General features: G+C 45.2%; 1 protein-coding gene across 5 annotated transcripts in view; it reads right to left on the bottom strand.

Moving 5' to 3' along the window:
- Positions 1-18,773, bottom strand: part of AKT2 (AKT serine/threonine kinase 2) — a 644,724-nt gene that overhangs the window by 5,752 nt on the left and 620,199 nt on the right. For all 5 annotated transcript variants that reach the window (XM_086938261.1, XM_086938260.1, XM_086938262.1 and 2 more), the window contains one exon: positions 856-958. In XM_086938261.1, the coding sequence (XP_086794387.1) occupies positions 856-958 (103 nt within the window). The remainder of the gene's footprint in view (positions 1-855; positions 959-18,773) is intronic.

The raw sequence follows: 18,773 nt of genomic DNA, 5'->3' as shown, positions 1-18,773 counted from the left end.
TGGATAAACAAAACCATTTGGTCAATCATAATGTAATAATGGCAACTATTCAAGTCTATCCATTTCCCAGATTAACTGTAAAGCTTTGGAAAACTGGGAATACCTTTGTTTCTCAATTGCTCTCCTGAATACGCTCTCCATAATTTTTCAAGTCTGGTAACTAAAGCATCCTTCACAAGTGAGAGGCAGTAAGACTGATCAACTGTTCTGTGTCTGATGTTTTTTGTGGTAATTCTCTCCTGGCACTTTCGTGAAAGCTGCAAAGCTACTACCTTTCGCCAATATTTCCAAAGTGTGCATCCTAAAATGCATCATCAAGCTGTTTTTGTCACCCAAATGCATCAAATTCACTAAAAATAGTGTATTGATATCTACACTTTTACTTCAAACGGTTACTAATAAAAACACTTACAAAACACGCAAGTTGTTCTGAAAAGAGGCTTGCTTAGAACTTGCCTAACAAAATATTGAACCTTTCCCTCCCCAAATTCAGGTTGAGTATGAAGCACCGAGACCTGAGAAATGCTTAATTTTCAATACCCCAGGCTAAGTGTCAGTAATACGTATCTGCTCTTCCGAATATTGTGGCTGTGAAAAACATACCACATTAAACCTAAAAGCAACATTTAATTCTCATAAGAAAAATATCTGCTTATTAGCACAACTATCTTCCTACACAAATTTCGACCATCTGTCAATTGGAGACATGGAGGATGAAAACAAGGCCCACCTAGAGACATGGTAGTCTATGCCTCTACTGTGGTCAGAACAGGATAATGGAATGCCAAATTTGATAGGAATTAAAGACAAATAATTGGACAAAGACATAGTGAAGCAACAGTATTCTTTACTCACATCTGTCTGGAGGTGTCACAGTGATTGACTGTGCTGTGAACTCATCGTCGAAGTACCTTGTGTCTATCTCAGATGTCACTTGAGGTTTGAAAGGAGGGATAAGCTTAAAATAAATGATACAAAGAAGAAAGCAGTAATTAATTTACACTCACACAAAATTCTATGGTACCGACATGACATTCAGCAAAGCAAAGGCAAATGAACACCCTAGAATGAATGCTCTTCAGCGTTGTTATATTTTAGCCAAGCACATTTTCATTTACCATACTGGATTTCAGGACATGGATCAAGAAACTATGTGTAAAACTTCAGTCTATCAATGTCATTAAGCACAGCCTTTTCATGAGATCACTAAAACCACTTTTAATGTAGTGGTAGATTCCCATAACTACCAACATAGGTAACATCTCTGTATAGGGTGGTTCTTCTTGTAAAGAGCTGAAATTCCTTTACATCAGACAATATAATGAGAGGACTTCTATAGGAGTTAATGGTCTTCAGATGGAGCAGCACGTTCTGGAAGAGAGATGAGCAAAGTTCCACAAATTAATTGATATAGTGAGTTTGTGAGGACTTGGCTCAAAATCCTACATCAACCAACTGAATTAGGTCTCTGTGACTGTTAGCACAAGCTATTTACCTTTGATAATGTTTTGACAGATTTCTCGCATTGAAGTATTCCCAGTCCTAAGGTGTTATCAAGAAGATTATTTTGTCAATTCTTCATCACAGCCATGTGTTGCAGTTGTGGCATCAAGTGCTATTCCATTGAGCGCCACACAGAAGTAAGAAAATGGACTCATGAAGGCACTACACAGATGCCTGGGAATGTAGTCTACCTTATTTTCTGCAATTGACATTGGTCGGAATGCAAAGAAGGTGGATTCAAAGTTCCGTTTAAAAAAAAAAAAAAAAAAGGAATCGCAACATAAATATACATCTGTTTGAAAAATATACTGTCAGACGGAGACAAGAATGCTAAGAAAATAAATGAGCTGGAAGATGAGTTTCCATCAGAAACAATATCACCTAAGTTACGTACTTTGTTCTACTAAAAGGTACTCCTTCCTGAAGATTCCCAATTTTGAATTGTTCCCAAAGAAGCATTGCATAAGAAAACAGGGCAAAAGTCATGCACTCTTGAGAATCAAGCACCCAAAATCTCTGTAGAACAGCACAACCAAACTGCGACATGTTCCTCACCTGCATCCCGACAGTAAAGTACAGGTTACTTACAGTTGGTAATGCTTTTTCTGGTGGATACTTTATCTACCTGCAGATTCCTCACCTTTAGAAAATCCCCAAGAGTAGGACTGGATCCAGAAGACTTAACCCCTCCCCTGCTGATGACGGAACCGCTCCGTCATCAGCTGCGGTGGCGCTGTGCTGATGACGGAGCGGTTCCGTCATGGCCCGCCCGACGCTCCTGCGCCGCGCGAATTCCGCACCTGCGCTGAACGTTCTATTGAGAGGGCGGGGCCATGACGGAATCGCTCCGTCATAAGCACAGCGCAACCGACGCTGGTGACGGAGCAGTTCCGTCACCAGTATGCGCCCGCCGCTCTTCCGCCCTGCCCCCTTAGCACTGCAGCGGAATAGCCGACGCAGTGAAGGGGTTAAACAGCATTGCTCCCACGCACTGATGGGTGGCACAGTGCGGGTCTGCACTAACTTTGATCCACCCGGAAAGGGACGATGGAGCCGCATATAAGAACCTTAGTGAGGGACAAATAATCAGAGGATGCAGAGTACACATATCTAGTTTGGGGCATTTTTAGATAGGGCAAAAAAAAAGAGACCATTCTACAGAACGGGGAGGTGGGAGGGCAGTGGGGAGACTAAGGTTAGATAGAGTATCCACCAGAAGGATTATGTTAATTACCCTGTAAGCATCTGTTCTTGCATGTAGAGCTGCAGATTCACATTCTTTGCATACTCCTGCCAACTAGTGTTTGGTCCGGATGTTTGGAATTTTTTTTTTCTACGAAGAAGTCTTTTCGAGTCTCGAGGTAAGGTGACTCCTCCTTTTGGTTATACTGCGCATGGGCATTGACCCCATTGTTAGATTGTTTTTCCGAATGAGGGCGAGAATGGAGTAAGTATTTGTAAGTACAGAGATGTCCATGCATGTGTAATGTATATAGGAACTGCAACAACCATAGGTGGCCGGGGAGGAGGGAGGGCACATGTGAATCTACATGATCCTTCTGAGGCATCTGTGCTGTAGATACACATGCTTTGCATAGATTGTATAGCAGTACCCTCCCAAAGCGTGGCTAACCAGTGGGAGTTGGTTGTCTGAAAGTGTTTTTAGCACTGCCTGCCCTATATTAGCTTGTTGGTGCGCTAACACATCCACACAATAATGTTTGGCAAGTGTGTGGTGTAGACCATGTAGCTGCTTTACAGATGTCAGATACAGGAATGTTACCTAAAAGGGCCATTGATGCTCCTGCTTTAGGAGTTCGTTTAGCTTTAAAATAGCATGTCTGGATACATTTAAGAATCCAAGTAGAAATGCCAGATTTTGAGATCGGTTTCCATTTATGTGGGTTAGCAAATGCAACAAAAAGGTGTTTTGTTTTGCGAAAATCCTATGTTCTATCAACATAATACATTAATGCTCTTTTTACATCTAATGTATGTAGAGCTCTTTTTTCTACAGATTCTGGTTGAGGGAAAAAATAGGTTGCTTAACTGATTGGTTAATATGAAAAGTTGAAACTACTTTTGGAAGGAATTTTTGATTGGTACAAAGAACCACTCAATCTTTATGAAGTTGGAAGAATGAGGTGATAGCATTCAAAAAGTCAATCTTCCAAGAGAGCAACTGAAAGGAACAGTTATGTAAAGGATCAAAAGGTAAACCCATAAGTCTTGTTAAGACAACATTAAGGTTCCACGCAGGTGTAGGTGGAACTTTTGGTGGTATCACTCTTAACGCGTTCCATGAAAGCTATAATTACTGGTACTTTGAATCAGGGCCGGACTGACTACCGGGCGTTTTGGAATTCTGCCGAGCTGGGGGCAGAGTTCACTGCAGTGGGGGCTGATTTTGTTCATAGAGACCTGCATGTACTTCGAAATAATTAAAGCAAAACTAATTTTGTTCAGTACACCAGGTCCCCATCAACAAAATCTGCCCTCAGGTCAGCAGCATTCCATAACGCCCGGTAGCCAGTCCGGCCCTGCTTTGAATAAGGACAAGTATTGTCTGTTTTGAAGATATGCAGACACAGCCGCCAGGTGGAGACGTATAGAGGTGTAGGCAAGGCACAAACTTTGTAGATGAAAGAGATAACAAATAATCTGTTGTATAGATGCGTATAATGGGTCAATTGTTTAGGTATTACAATATATAACAAACCTTTTCCATTTAGCTGTGTAGCAAGCTCTAGTTGTATGTTTTCTTGATTCCTTAAGAATGGTCATGCAATCTGGTGGCATATTTAGATATCCAAATTCTATGACCTCAGGAGCCGGATTGCTTGGTTGAGATCCTAGGGGTTTGGATGTCTGATTTTGCCATGGTTCTGAGTGAGAAGGTTTGAGGTGAGTCGAAGTTTCTCGTGTGGAACTACTGAAAGGTCTGGTAGTGTGGTGAACCATGGTTGATGAGCCCATGAGGGAGCCACTAGAATAAGGGTGAGAGACATCTGCCTGAGCTTCCGAATAAGAAATGGAAGAAGGAGAGGTGGAAAAGCGTAGGCAAATAGTCCTGACCAATTCATTGATAGGGCTTTGCCTTTGGATGGAGGGTGAGGGAACCTGGTGGCGAAGTTTGGGCATTTTCTGTTCTCTACTGTCACAAAGACATCATATTTGGGAACCCCCACCTTTGGAAGTGTGTGAGGAGGACTGGAAGGTGGAGTTCCAACTCGTGGACTGGTTGCCGCATCCTTCTGAGGAGGTCAGCAACATCGTTGTCTGTCCCTGGAAGGTGCCCTGCTAGCAGTTGTATTTTGTGATGAATTGCCTAACGTCAAATGGTCTGAGAGATGCGTGATAGCTTCAAAGTGTGAATTGATAAGGCTTTCCTGCTATCACAAATCTGAGATATTTGGGATGCACAGGGTTAATAGGGATGTGAAAATATGCGGCCTTTAAGTCTAGTGTTGACAAAGTCGCCTTGCTGAAGAAGTGGAAGGACTTGAAGTGTGACCATATGGAAGTGTTCTGATAGTATGTAAAGCTTTAAAGGCCTGATATCCAAAATTGGCCGGAGAGAAGCGTCATTTTTGGGTATTAGGAAGTAAAATGAATAAACCCCTGACCCTTGGTGTAACTTTGTAACTGGTTCTCAAGCTCCCTTTGTTAACAGAGCTTGTACTTCTTGTTTGAGCAATTGTTGGTGCTCCAGCGAGAGCCTGTGATTGCGAGGTGGGATATTGGGAGGATTGCTGGTGAACTCCAGGCAATACCCATGTTGGATAATGTCAACAACCCATTTGTCTAATGTTATTGATTGCCAAGTGAGAAGAAACTGTTGAAGACGTTCCTGGACAGGTGTAAGGGGGGAGTTTTTATGGAGTCACTGCTTGTTGGGAGATGGGGAGGTACGGGTTGGTGTGCCTTTACCTTTAGAGTTCTTGACTCTATATCCACCTCTGTAAAATCCTCTAGAGGGGGAGGATTGAGTATGGGACTTGTATGAAGATGCAGAGGCATCTGTGGATGTAGTTTTTGAACCTTCTCTGTAGAAAGAGCGACAAAAGGAACCTCTATTAGAGGATGTATGAAGTGCCCCCAATGATTTAGCCACTTCAATATCCTTTTTCATCTTGCCTAGTGTTTCATCCACTTGTCCGAAAAGATGCAATTTATCAAAAGGAGCATTTAAAATGGTTTATTAACGAATCTGGTGTAAGTTGAACTCGAATGAAAACTGGGTCAGATGGTGGGGGTTTATATGGTTTGTCAATCCTAGGTGTTATAATGTATGCTTGTGCAGGGTCCTTAAAAATATCCTCTGCATGACGCACCATGCCTTTTTACATTGGTAAAGACTGATGTTTTATGTGCAGCCCCTAAAGATTCAACTAGAAAGTCCTCCTCCAAGGCGTCTCTATGTTAGGTGACCCCATGGTATGTAGCTGCTCTGGCTATTAACTCCTGATATGAGGTGTTGTCATCAGGAGGTTGAAGGTATTGCAGGATAGAGATCATGATCAGCCTCCTTGAGGGTCTAAATTGTAGTCTTATCAGGGTCTGGTGGTGTTTTATAAGTGTCACCCCTCCCCATATACATCAGGGTCTGTGTGAGGAGAACTCGGAGGTGTAATGTTTAAAGGGTTTCCTGGAGTACAAGTTATTAATGGTACAGGTGAAGATGGTAGTTGTGGGGAATGAGAAATAGGGTGGAAGGGACTGGCAGCAATGTCCTTTTTTAAAGGAATTTTATATCTAGTGTCCTCTAGGAAAGGGGTTTTCCTTTTGGAGGAAGGTTGTAGCGCAGGCTTTGTTATGATGCGCTCAGTCTCTGGATGAATATGCAGGTTTTTTTCTGTTTTGGATCCAGTCTCGTGCATTGTTTCCAGAATTGGTTCTGGAAGCAATGGATGAGGAGATAAGTTTTGGTTCCAGAATTTTTGGAACTGAACCAGGCTTCTCTTTTTTGTCACTCGGAACAAACGTTTTCAGTGCGGAGGTGGAGTCTTGGTTCCAATTGGAGCCAGAAGGCTTTAGTTGCGGAGCCGGAGGGTGGGGCGTCGGAAGTGTAATCTCGGTGCCTATCATGGACAGATGTGTATACAAAAAGGTTTTGGGTCCGAACAACTGACCAGCCTGGACCTCAACAATTGTGAAACAGAACAAAGTGGCTAGCCAGGATACTTTAAATCCAAATTAGAACCCACACAGAATAGGAATAGTTCTACCGCACGGAGCCGTTGTGCACAAGGGATTCAATCCGGGCAGTGGCCAGAGGCGTTCAGGGCGTCCTAGGACGCCCTGAACGTCTCTGGCCGCTGCCCGGATTGAATCCCTTGTGCACAACGGCTTCGTGCGGTAGAACTATTCCCGCCGAAAACGAAACTTCACTTGACTAAGACCCTTCGATTCAGTCTCTACACAGCCGGTTCCATTGTTATACGGCCTGCAGTTGACACAAGGAATGTGAACCTTGCTACCTCCCAACAGCGCACCGCTTCGCGGGCGCATCGCTATTTGACATCTTCACAACTTGATTCAGATTAATTGTCCCGCTTTACAGTCTACCTCCACTCCTGCAATCCCTTTTGCTCGTGGTGCAGTGAAGATTGTACCCAGTCCCCGTCCTGAGTAGAACCTTTACTTATCTTGGTTCGAAACGCGTTGACCCCCAGCCTGTGACAAGAAAGAAGGGTGCAGCTAGGGATCAAATTACTCCACTCTTGTGGGCCCTTGCGTGCAACCAGACTGAACATCTAGTCACAGGTCTTGTGAGACAGGCAGGAAGTTGTTTTCCACCTCTAATTCCGCCTGTCCACTGGTATTCTAGTTAAAGGACTGGTCTTTTCCTTACATGTTGAATGTTTTTTGATCCCAATTTATTTGAAATGTATGTAATGTATTTTAAGTTGCACTTTGGTGTCATGTAATTGTTCGAATATTCAGTCTTTATGTTTGCATATTTTGGATTTATTGTGCACACAATTGTTTGTTTTTGCCTTTGACTTGACTGTTTTTGACAGTGTTTTTCTTTCTGATGACATGTTCTTATGAATTTTGAAACTTGATTACAAACTTAAAATAAATGTTTTGCTAAACAAATGGCCTGGTCACGCAGTACTTATGGGCTGTGTGGGTTCTAATTTGGATTTAAAGTATCCTGGCTATCAGGGCCAGATGGCAGTGGTGGCGCGAAAGGCTTTTGTTTGAAGGAAGCAGGTTTTTGTGTGGGCAAAGGGGTTTGGGTTCTCTCAGCACTTGGACCAGCTGGGATGTCATGGGACTCCAATTCTGTTTTGATTTCTGAATCAGAGACTTGGAGAGAAAAAGTTTCTTCCTTTTCCGCTGCTTCCACATCTTCCTGTTCGAAATCTTGTTGGGAGTGACTTCAATGCTCTGCATCTCTTTTCTTCAAGCCAGACGGTCCCGCGAGCCCTTCTTGGATCAAAACTACTAACAGGCCTCACAATCTGCTTCTCTGTGCTCTGGGCAGAGACACAGATTACAAACTTTGTGACGGTCGATGCACGAGTACTTAAGAGTGGCACCGAGGGCAGAATTGAAATGGATTCCATTCCATCAGCGGATTACTCTATGAAGTTCTTGTCAAAGGTACGTTGAATGGGCTAGGCCCAAAGACGGCGATCGGAGTATTCCGACGAGACTAAGGAAAGTTTATGAATTTCGACACGCGATGGATAGTAAAACGTGATCTAAACAATACTGAAAAGGGCTCCTAAGCCAGTGCTTTGCACATCTTTATGTAGAAAAATATCTACCTGGAGATAATTCTTTTTTGCACTGCTTTACCCCTCTTTGGTGCCGTGTGTATCTCCTCTATGAGCTGATTATCCAAGTGGTGTTCTTTTGTGTGATCAACATAGAAACTTAAGGCCCTTTCGAGATCCAAGTGATGTAGACCCTCTTACTCCTTAGTAGGATTAGTTGGAGCAAAGAACGCCGGGAGCATGATAGACGGTCAGATGCAAAACAGTGCCATGATGTTGGCTAGGAATGCTGCCCTGATCCAGAGCACCAAATTGTCTGGGAAGAAGGTGGCTTATGGTTGACAGACAGGGCTTGCAACTCACTCAAGCGACGAGCTGACATTACCCCTGTGAGGAAAATTGTATTCAATGTTAAAAGACATACAGCAGTTATGCATCAGCTCAAATGAGGAGCACATCCAAGAATGTTCTGATCAAATTACGGTGCCACTAGCAAATCACAAAGGGTATCGGGTGAAAACAGCTCCTTCAAAAAAAGCATCACAACAGATGATTAGAATAACAGGGGTTCAGCAGGTAACCGTAGAAAGGCTGAAAGGGCCGACAAATTACCTTTAACAGTAGTGACAAAGTCTGTGCAGTGCTAGAGAAAGCAAAAACAACAACGCATCAGATAACTGTGCTTGTAAAGGACTGAAGTGCTGACAAGTGCACCAAACGACAACGTTTTCCCATCATCCAGCATAGATAGATTGCTGCACAGATGTCTTGCTGCCAAAATCATATCTACTGCCTCGGGTTGGAGATCAAAAACACTCAACAGTCACAGCTCAATCATATGCATTGAGTCATAGGTTTTAAAGGCTGGGGATGCAAGACACTGCCCTGTTGCTGCAACAGAAGATCATCTCGAAGCAGAGGACAGATCTGAGGATAGATGCTCATGGACAGAAGTTCGGAGTACCACACCCTTCCTGCCCAGTCTGAAGTCCCCTAAGGTGACTAAGGCTAGGTCAATTCTGATCTTCTTCAGAGGACTGTGCAGGACAGGTAAAGGTGGTAAAGCATACAGGAGTCCTAAGCTCAATCCAGTCGGAAGGCATCTCCTAGGGAGTACCACCTTGGGAACTCCAACCTACAAATCCTTGGACACAGCAAGTTCTCAGAAGTGGCAAAAAGATCGAGCCAGAGTTCGCCCCATTGCTGGAAGATGCTCTGCACCACCTGTGAATGCAATCTCCATTTGTGATCCCTACACAAGCTGACAGAGTTCGTCCACCCTAGGATTTAAACACCCTGCTAGGTAGTGTTTGATCAGGGAAATGTCCTGATGACTCATGCAGTTCGAGGCTTAAGTCCTCCTGACCCTGGACCCCCAAACCTATCCTGCTCTGCTTGTTGCTGTATAACATGGAGCGAATGTTGTCCATGAGCACCTGCACCTGTTCCCCCTTGGATGGGAGGAAGGTTATTAGTGCCAAGCAAGTCTACTGCAACTCCAGGAAATTGAGGTGGAGGTGGGACTCCCTGGAGACCAGAGTTCTCCGATCTGCACCTCTGCCAGGTGACCTCCCCAAGACAGCAACAATGAATCAGTTACAAACATCAGCTCTTGGTGGGATAGGGTGAGGGGTCGGCCACTGGTGCAACTGCAGTCTAGTAAACACCACTGCAGATCTTTTGCGGTCACCTCCGACACCAGAATGAAATCCAACAGGTTTCCTTGGTGCTAGGCCCATAAGGATCCCACTGCAGAGCCTGCTTGTGCCAACTGGCGTGGTCCACTAGCAGAATGCAGGAGGCCAAGAAGCCTCGGAGCCACTCTCACGGAGTCCTATGCCAAAGTTTGAAACATCAGGATCCCTGCCTGAATGTCCTGGATTAGTTGGGGTATGGTGAAGACCCGAAATTGCATCACAAGCAGAATGGCTTTGATGAGAGGAGGCTCTGCGAGCAAGTCGGCACTTTGATCGAAAACCCCAAAAGATGTCAGGATGTTTGCCCCTGGAGGTAATCCACAACTGACAGAGATGAGCTTGCTGTCAAACAGCCAGTCATCGAGGTATTGGAAGACTGGAATTCCCAACATTCGAAGATGTGCAGCGACCACCATAGTCAATTTCATGAACACCTCAGGGGCACTGTTGAGGCCAGAAGGGAGCAGAGAACTGAAAATGCATGTGGCCCACTTGGAACTGCAGATTACATCTGAGGGAATGCAGGACAGGGACGTGCAAATAGGTGTCCTGCAAATCCAATGCCACCATCTAGTTGCCTGGATCCAGGGGAGACAGAACTAGGGCCAGGGTGAGCATCCTGAACATTTGCTTTCTGAAGGTCAGAGAGTAAAGGTGTAAAATTGGACATAGTACTCCATCCTTCTTTGGCAGCAGATGGAGATAATGGGAGTAGAATCCAGTGAATATTTCTGATGCCAGCATTCTCTGGATGGCTCCCTTGTGAAAAAGAGTTTGAACTTCCCCTTGCAGGATAGATGAGTGTTTCTCTGGAAGTCGCTGTGGTGTAGGAGGTATATGAGGAGCGTTTTGACAGGAAACCTGGGGCGTATCCATCCTGGACAATTTGAAGCACCCATTTGTCTAATGCAATGCTTTGCCACCTGTGGAGGTAAAAATCTATCCAGCTCCAACACCGACAGTGTGCCGCAAATGAAAAACTAAAGGGGTTTGGGAAGGGTAGGAGACTGTAGTGCATTGCCGCTCAGGTCTTGGATGTTTCAGTCACATCACCCACTCTTCACCTCAAACGGATTGGGAGGTCTGCTGTTGCTGAGGCCAGCCTTTGTGTGGTCTCTGCTGGATGCCCCTTCTGAAGCCTCGAAATGGGGAGTACTGTGGAACATACTGCTGCATGGTCGCTGAAACAACAAGGGAATGCACTGTAACTTTCCTTGAAGAACTACAGGGTCAAATCGGCTTGCCCCGAAGAGGCAGGTGCCATCAAATGGCATGTCCACCGATGATGCTTGGATGTCACTAGGAAAGCCTGTGGATCACATTGAGGCATGGCAGCAAAGCACCACACTGTTACTAACTGCACTACCCAAACAATCTGTGGTGTCCAGCTCTGATATGATTTTAATACAATGCAGCATCTGGTCCTTCTAGTATGATCTGGACCAAATTGATGACCATGCAAAGAAGAAAGTATCAATAAAGGTAGAAAAGGAAGAACGAGTTTCTGCAACACCCACATGCGTCCAGGGAGTAGGGTGGGAGCATGTGAATCTACAGCACTACATGCCACAGGCAGATGCTTACAGGGTAAATAACAATTTCCGTTCGTGACATATGTAGGTGTTGATAACAATGCTGTGCATAAACTGCAAAGCATTCTTCCCAAAGTGGTGGCTCAGCCTGAGGATGATGCAGATGTCTGGAAGGACAAATTACTTACCTTCAGTAACACCTTATCTGCTCAACAGAGTCCATATAAGCCCTCCCCTGTTTCTATCGAGATTATTTCGCTCCAACAATGCGGAGCCACTTTATAGAAACAGTCGCAGGAAACAACGTGCCAAAAAGGGGGGACACAATCTTGTATCAAAAAGCAAAAAGTACAGATTGAGAGAACTGCAGTAGAAAGCAAAGAGGGGATGTGGGAATCCACAGGGCACTCAGTTCGCAGAGTGGGGAGGATGGGTGGGTTGACAAGGAATCTGCGGCTAAATCCGGTCTCTACCACATAAGGCATTACCAAAGCTAAGCAACTTGTCCATCTGATAGAGACACTTCTAGCCACAGACTCCTTATCTTAGAATCCGATACCCAAGCAATACCATCCCTGGAGGAGGGGCTGCGATCGGACACTACCAAAGAACCCCAAATAGGAGAAGATGGATCAAAAGATAGAAGGGACCAGACTAATTGAAAAATGATAGGTGAAGCAGCTGCTCACCAAAGGACTGATCTCCAAGCCCGTAGGGAGTAGAAAGCTGTAAGACAGTGAGAAACATAGAACCAGTAAAGTAGGCAGTCCTAAAAGGGATGCAACCTAAGATCAGAAATTCAAAAGGGGCCAAGGACAATAGTCCATAGAGTCCAGACGCAAACCCAAATGGAAGGAGCTTACAGAGCATACTCAGCCACAGCAACACATACAATGAATAAAGAGCACCCACCGATCGTCTGGGAAACTATCCCGAGAAACAGATTCCGAAAAAATAGACCTCCAATGATGGAGTAAAAAAGAAAGAACGATGAATGCGGAGGAGAACCTTGGAGATATACAAGGCATCCTCCAAAATATTGTAACATAGATGCTCAATGAAGAGAAGGAATGGAACAGACAAGTGCAACCAAGAAAGCTGAACCAGGTCACCAAGAAGGGTGTAGGTAAAATGCAGCGACGTACACCGTATAGTAAGCCAGACCGCCATATGTGCAAAACACACACATATATATACCTGACATACAGAGATTTACAAGAGATCCGCTCAAGAGAAAGGTATACACATGAGAGCCATATACACCCAAAGATAATTGTATAAAATGATAAATCTGCATTCAAAAAACAAATTCCAGTAGAGACACAAGTTATACAGGGTAAGAAAAGTATATCCACTCTACCGAAGGTAACCAATGTCCTTCGTCAGTGAATGGGAAGACGAGAAGTGGAGTAACGGAGGATACTCCAAGAACAGGGGGAACCAAAGAAGGGCCGAGGTAAAATATCCTACTGTTGTAAAAGAAGAACTCTCAACAGTAACTGACGTGAAAACAGAAAGACAAGATTGGAAAATAGCAACACAACGCCACTTAAGAGTAAGAAGTAGAAGGCATTGCCCACTATAGGAAAGCAAGAGCACCAGTCCAAGAACCAATGCCGCCAGCTGAGGAAAGGTAGCAGGAGAAGCAAAGGATAAACAGCATATGGAAGTCAACCATGAAATAGACCACCAGGGTGAAACGAAGGTCTGGCGGAAACTAAGAGAAATAGTTTATTATGACAATCACACATTGTCCAACTTAGGGAAGCAGGAGAAACAGGTAAGAAACCTGACCATCACTTTATTTAACCTGGAGAAAAGATAGGATATGCTCCAAGAAAACATAATGAAATAACCCCACCGAGAAGGGGGTTAAATGGAACGTCTTCCATAGAAAAAGTGATGCCACAAAAGCAGGAGTTGAGGGAGTAAAGATACAGAAAAAAAAGTGGGAACCCAGCCGCTTGTGAAGGAATATGCTACTTACCAGTATGCATCTGTTCTTGGTATGTAGGGCTGCTGACATTCATATCTGTGCATAGATCGCCGCCTAGTGTTGGGTCCGGATGATTGCACCTTGTTGTCCTGGAAGAGTCTTCGAAGTATCACGAGATAGGTGGCTCCTCCCCTGGACTACAGTGCGCATGGGCATCCTCTCCATCTTCAGATTGTTTTTTGCGATTGTGGCAGAGATGGAGTATAGTACAGTAAGAAATGTCCATGCAAAAAGAGACTGCTACAGCTGTAACAGACACCGGGGAGGAGGGTGGGCGATATGAATGTCAGCAGTCCTACATGCCAAGAACAGATGCATACTGGTAAGTAGCATATTCCGTTCGAGGCATGTGGGCTGCTGAATTCATATCTGTGCATAGACTGTATAGCAGTATCTCCTCTAGCGGTGGTCACCTGTGCCAGCTGCAGCAGTTTGAAAAAGAGTTTTAAGAACAGCCTGTCCTACAGCAGCTTGCTGTTTGGAATGTACGTCTACACAATAATGTTTTGTGAAAGTGTGTATGGTAGACCATGTGGTTGCTCTACAGATATCCTCAAGAGGAATATTCCCCTGGAAAGCCATGGATGCCCCCATTTTGCGCGTGGAGTGTGCTCTTGGGGGGACTGTTAAAGTGCGTTTAGCTTTTTGATAACATATTTGAATGCATTTAACTATCCATCTGGCTATTCCTGACTTTGATATGGGATTTCCTTTATGTTGTGGTGCGAAAGCAACAAACAACTGTTTTGTTTTTCTGAATGCCTTTGTCCTGTCAACATAATATAGCAGAGCTCTGTTTAAATCTAGGGTGTGTAGGGCTCTTACAGCTACTGATTGTGGATTTTGGAAGAACACTGGCAGTTCTATAGATTGGTTGATATGGAAATTGGATATGACTTTTGGCATAAACTTAGGGTTTGTTCTAAGTACTACCCTGTTTGCATGCACTTGCATAAAGGGTTCTTGCATAGTTAGTGCTTGTAGCTCGCTAACTCTTCTAAGTGAGGTAATAACAATAAGGAAAGCCACCTTCCATGTGAGAAAATGTAGTTCACATGAATGTAGGGGTTCAAAAGGAGGCTTCATAAGTCTGGTGAGTACAACGTTTACATTCCAGACTGGTGAAGGTGGTTTTTTTTGTGGAGGAATTACCCTTTTAAGGCCCTCCATGAACGCTTTGATTGCTGGTACTCTAAACAGTGAAAGGTGTTGTCTGTTTTGGAGGTATGCTGCTATAGCAGCTAAGTGTAGTCTTATAGAAGAATAAGCTAGGTTCCACCTTTGAAGGTGCAATAGGTAGCATATGATGTTTTGTATAGAAGCATCTATAGGATGGATTTGGTTATTGTTACAGTAAATAACAAATCTCTTCCATTTAGCTGCATAACATGCTCTAGTAGTTGGCCTTCTTGCCTCCTTAATGATGTTCATGCAGTCTGGAGGTAAGTTAAGGTATCCGAACTCTAAGACCTCAGGAGCCAGATCGCTAGGTTCAATTGATTGGGATCTGGGTGTTTGATTTCTACATGGCTCTGAGTCAGAAGACTGGGTGTGAGTTTTAGTCTTTGACGAGGCACTACTGAGAGTTCTATGAACGTTGTGTACCATGGCTGCCTTGCCAATGTTGGAGCAACTAGGATCATTATGACTGACTGTTGCCGTAGTTTGCGTGCCACCAGCGGAATCAGTGGTGCTGGGGGAAAAGCGTACGCAAATCTGCCTGACCAGCTCATCCATATCGCATTGCCCTGTGACAATGGATGTGGGAACCTGGCGGCAAAGTACTGGCATTTTGAGTTTTCTTTTGTGGCAAACAGGTCTATCTCTGGGTGCCCCCATTTTTGAAAGAATGGTTGGAGGACTTGAGGGTGAATCTCCCATTCGTGTAGCTGCTGGCTGTGTCTGCCGAGCAGATCCGCTATCTGATTGTCCTTCCCTGGGAGGTGTTCTGCCAGGAGAAAGACGTTTTTTAGAATTGCCCACTTCCATATGCTCTGCGCTTAGTGAGACAGTTGTAGAGAGTGCGTTCCTCCCCATTTCTGTATGTAGTACATGGCTGTCATGTTGTCCGTCCGGATCAACACAGTCTTGTTGTACAGGTGTTTCTGGAATGCCTTTAGAGCTAGAAATATTGCTAGCAACTCCAAATGGTTGATATGCATTTTTTTCTGTTGGGTTGTCCATAGCCCTTGCACTGTGTATTGGAGTACGTGGGCTCCCCAAACTAACAGCGATGCGTCCGCTGTTATCACTATTTGTGGATCCTGCTCTTGGAACAGTCGTCCCTTGGAAAGGTTTTGTGGGTTCCTCCACTGCAGAGAGTTGTATGCACGACTGTTCGCCAACACTAGGTCCTTCAATAGTCCCTGAGCTTGGTTCCACTGTTTTGCAAGGCATTCCTGCAGTGGACGCATGTGAAGTTGGGCATGAGGGACAATGAAAATGCAGGAGGCCATCATGCCTATGAGCTGCATGAACACTCGAGCTGACAGGGAGTGTTGTGGTTGGAATTTGCGAATGAGCATTTGCATACTGGCTATCCTTGTTGAGTTTGGATATGCCTTTGCCACCAAGGTATTTATGGTAGCTCCCAGATATTGCTGTATGTGGGATGGCTGTAGGTGGGATTTTGGGTAGTTTATTGAAAAGCCTAAGCTGTGTAGCAGCTGAAGTGTTTGAGACATATGGCTTATGCACTGTTCGTACGATTTTGCTTGTATCAGCCCATCGTCCAGGTATGGATACACGTGAATGTGTTGTCTCCTTAGATGTGCAGCTGTCGCTAGGCATTTTGTGAACACTCTCGGAGCTGTGGTCACCCCAAAGGGGAGAACCTTGAATTGACAGTGCTGTTTTTGTATTGTGAACCTGAGATACTTTCTGTGAGAAGGATGTATAGGTATGTGGAAGTATGCATCCTTGAGGTCTAAGGTCGCTAGGAAGTCTCCTTGCTTTAGCAACGGGAGGACTTGCTGTAGAGTGATCATGTGGAAGTGCTCCGAAAGTATATACTGGTTTAGGGGTCTGAGGTCCAGTATTGGTCTGAGGGACCCGTCCTTCTTGGGAATGAGGAAGTACAGTGAGTATACTCCTGTTCCTTGGTGCTGGAAAGGGACTGGCTCTATGGCCCCCTTTTCCAGCATGCTTTTCACCTCTTGTTGTAACAGGGCAATGTGTTCTGTGGACATTGGACGGTGTCTGGGTGGTATGTTGGGTGGAGTAGAAGTCAGTTCCAGACAGTAGCCATACTGGATAATTTGTCTTACTCACCTGTCTGTGGTAATGTTGTTCCAGACTGGTAGGAACAAATAGTTTCTTACCTGTCGGTGTAGTTTTGCAGCTTGAAGATCTTTCTGTATTCACTATGCTGTGCATATTCCGCGGTCTTGTGGTTGGGTCCGGATTCGTAGTCTTTTCTTTGTTTTTTTTGTAGCCCTTGTGGGCGTCGGCGTCACACCTCCTCGGGTGCATTTCCGGTGACGTCGGCATGCTTCCTGCGGAAGCTCCCACTCTTGGGCGCCATCTTCGGATTCTTTTTTCCGTGTTTCCTTCTTTTCCGAAGCAATGGCAATGTTCTATTCAGGTGATAATTTCTTTACCACTTGTCCTTATATTCTGTTACTTCTTCTCCTTCTATCTCCCTTTTTTTTTTTTTTTTTTGACCACCTCTTCTCTCTCCAGCCTCATCTTTCTGGCGGAGGTGGGTGGGTTCGCTAGTGAATCCAGAAAGATCTTCAAGCTGCAAAACTACACCGACAGGTAAGAAACTATTCGTTTTGCAGCGTGAATCTTTCTGGATTCACTATGCTGTGCATAGATTTCGTAGCGGTTTTTCATTTCCGTGGTGGCTGGGTGGAAGATGAGCTCTGGTTTCTGAATATATGCTGGAGCACCCTTTGTCCGACTTGTGCTTCCTTGTTCATCTGAACATCCACGCAATAGTGCTTCGTGAATGTGTGCACCGAAGCCCATGTTGCCGCCAGGCATATGTCTTGTATGGGTGTATTGGCCAGGAAGGCTATTGTAGCCCCCTTTTTCCTAGTGGAGTGGGCGCGTGCCCCCTTTGCCAGTTCTTCTCCTGCCCTTTTGTGGCAGAGTTGGATTGTTTGCGCGATCCATCGTGCAATAGTGGTTTTAGTGACTGCTTTGCCCATGTAACTGTTGGCGAACGACACAAAGAACTGTTTCGTTTTCCTGTGTCCTTTTGTCCTTTCGATGTAATGCATGACCGCCCTTCTGGCGTCCAGGGTATGCAGAGCTCGCTCTGCGCTAGTGGTTGGTTTTTGGAAAAAACTCGATATCTGTATGGACTGGTTCATGTGGAACCTGGACACCACCTTCGGCATGAAGTGGGGGTCGGTCCTCATCACCACCCTGTCATTGTGTATTTGTAAGTAGGGCTCCTGCAGCGTTAGCGCTTGCAGCTCGCTCACTCTGCGTAAGGACGTAATTGCAACCAGGAAAGCAGTTTTCATAGTTAGCATCTTCAAAGAGGCCTTGTGAAGCGGCTCGAAGGGCTCCTTCATGAGTTCCATCAGGACCACGTTTAAGTTCCATGCCGGTGGTGGCACCCGCTTGGGTGGTGCAATCCTTTTTGCTCCTTCCAGGAACCTCTTTACAACTTGTGATGTGAAGAAACTTCTGCCCATCTCACCCCTTGTGTATGCCACTATAGCCGCCAGGTGAACTCTCAAGGAGGACGAGCTGAGCTTTTTGTCCAGTAAGTGTGTCAGGTACTTCAGTACCGTGGAGTCTTTCTTCATTTTATTGTGAAGTCTCTCCCTCCTGCACCACATCGTGAACCTTTTCCACTTTGCGACATAGCACTTCCTTGTGCTGGGCCTTCTTGCCTCCCGAAGGACCCTGAGGGTGCTCTCTGGCAGTTTCAAATGTGCGAATTCGATGTCCTCAGGAGCCATGCTACTAGGCTCATGCTCTCTGGTTCTGGGTGCAGCACCTCTTCGTTCTGCATGGAGAGCAGGTCCTTTCTCCTGCTGAATCTGTGGGGCGCACACTGCGCCATCTCCATGATCTGCGAGTACCATGTCTGCCTCGCCCATTGCGGCGCGACCAGTATCAGGGTCATGGTGCTCGCCCTGCACTTGCTCAGTACTCTGTATCAGTGGTATCGGGGGGAAAAGCGTATGCAAATTTCCCAGACCAATCTATCCATAGGGCATTCCCAAGGGACCCTTCTTCGTGTTGTCTGGATGCGAAGTTTCGGCATTTCGCATTCTGGCGTGTTGCAAACAGGTCCACTGATGGTGTTCCCCACCTGTTGAACAGCCTCCTTGTCTCCTGAGCATTGAGCTCCCAC

This window comes from Lissotriton vulgaris, chromosome 9 (assembly GCF_964263255.1).
Source record: "Lissotriton vulgaris chromosome 9, aLisVul1.2, whole genome shotgun sequence".
In the NCBI taxonomy this organism is placed as follows: domain Eukaryota; kingdom Metazoa; phylum Chordata; class Amphibia; order Caudata; family Salamandridae; genus Lissotriton; species Lissotriton vulgaris.
This window is presented reverse-complemented; position numbering and strand designations above follow the sequence as displayed.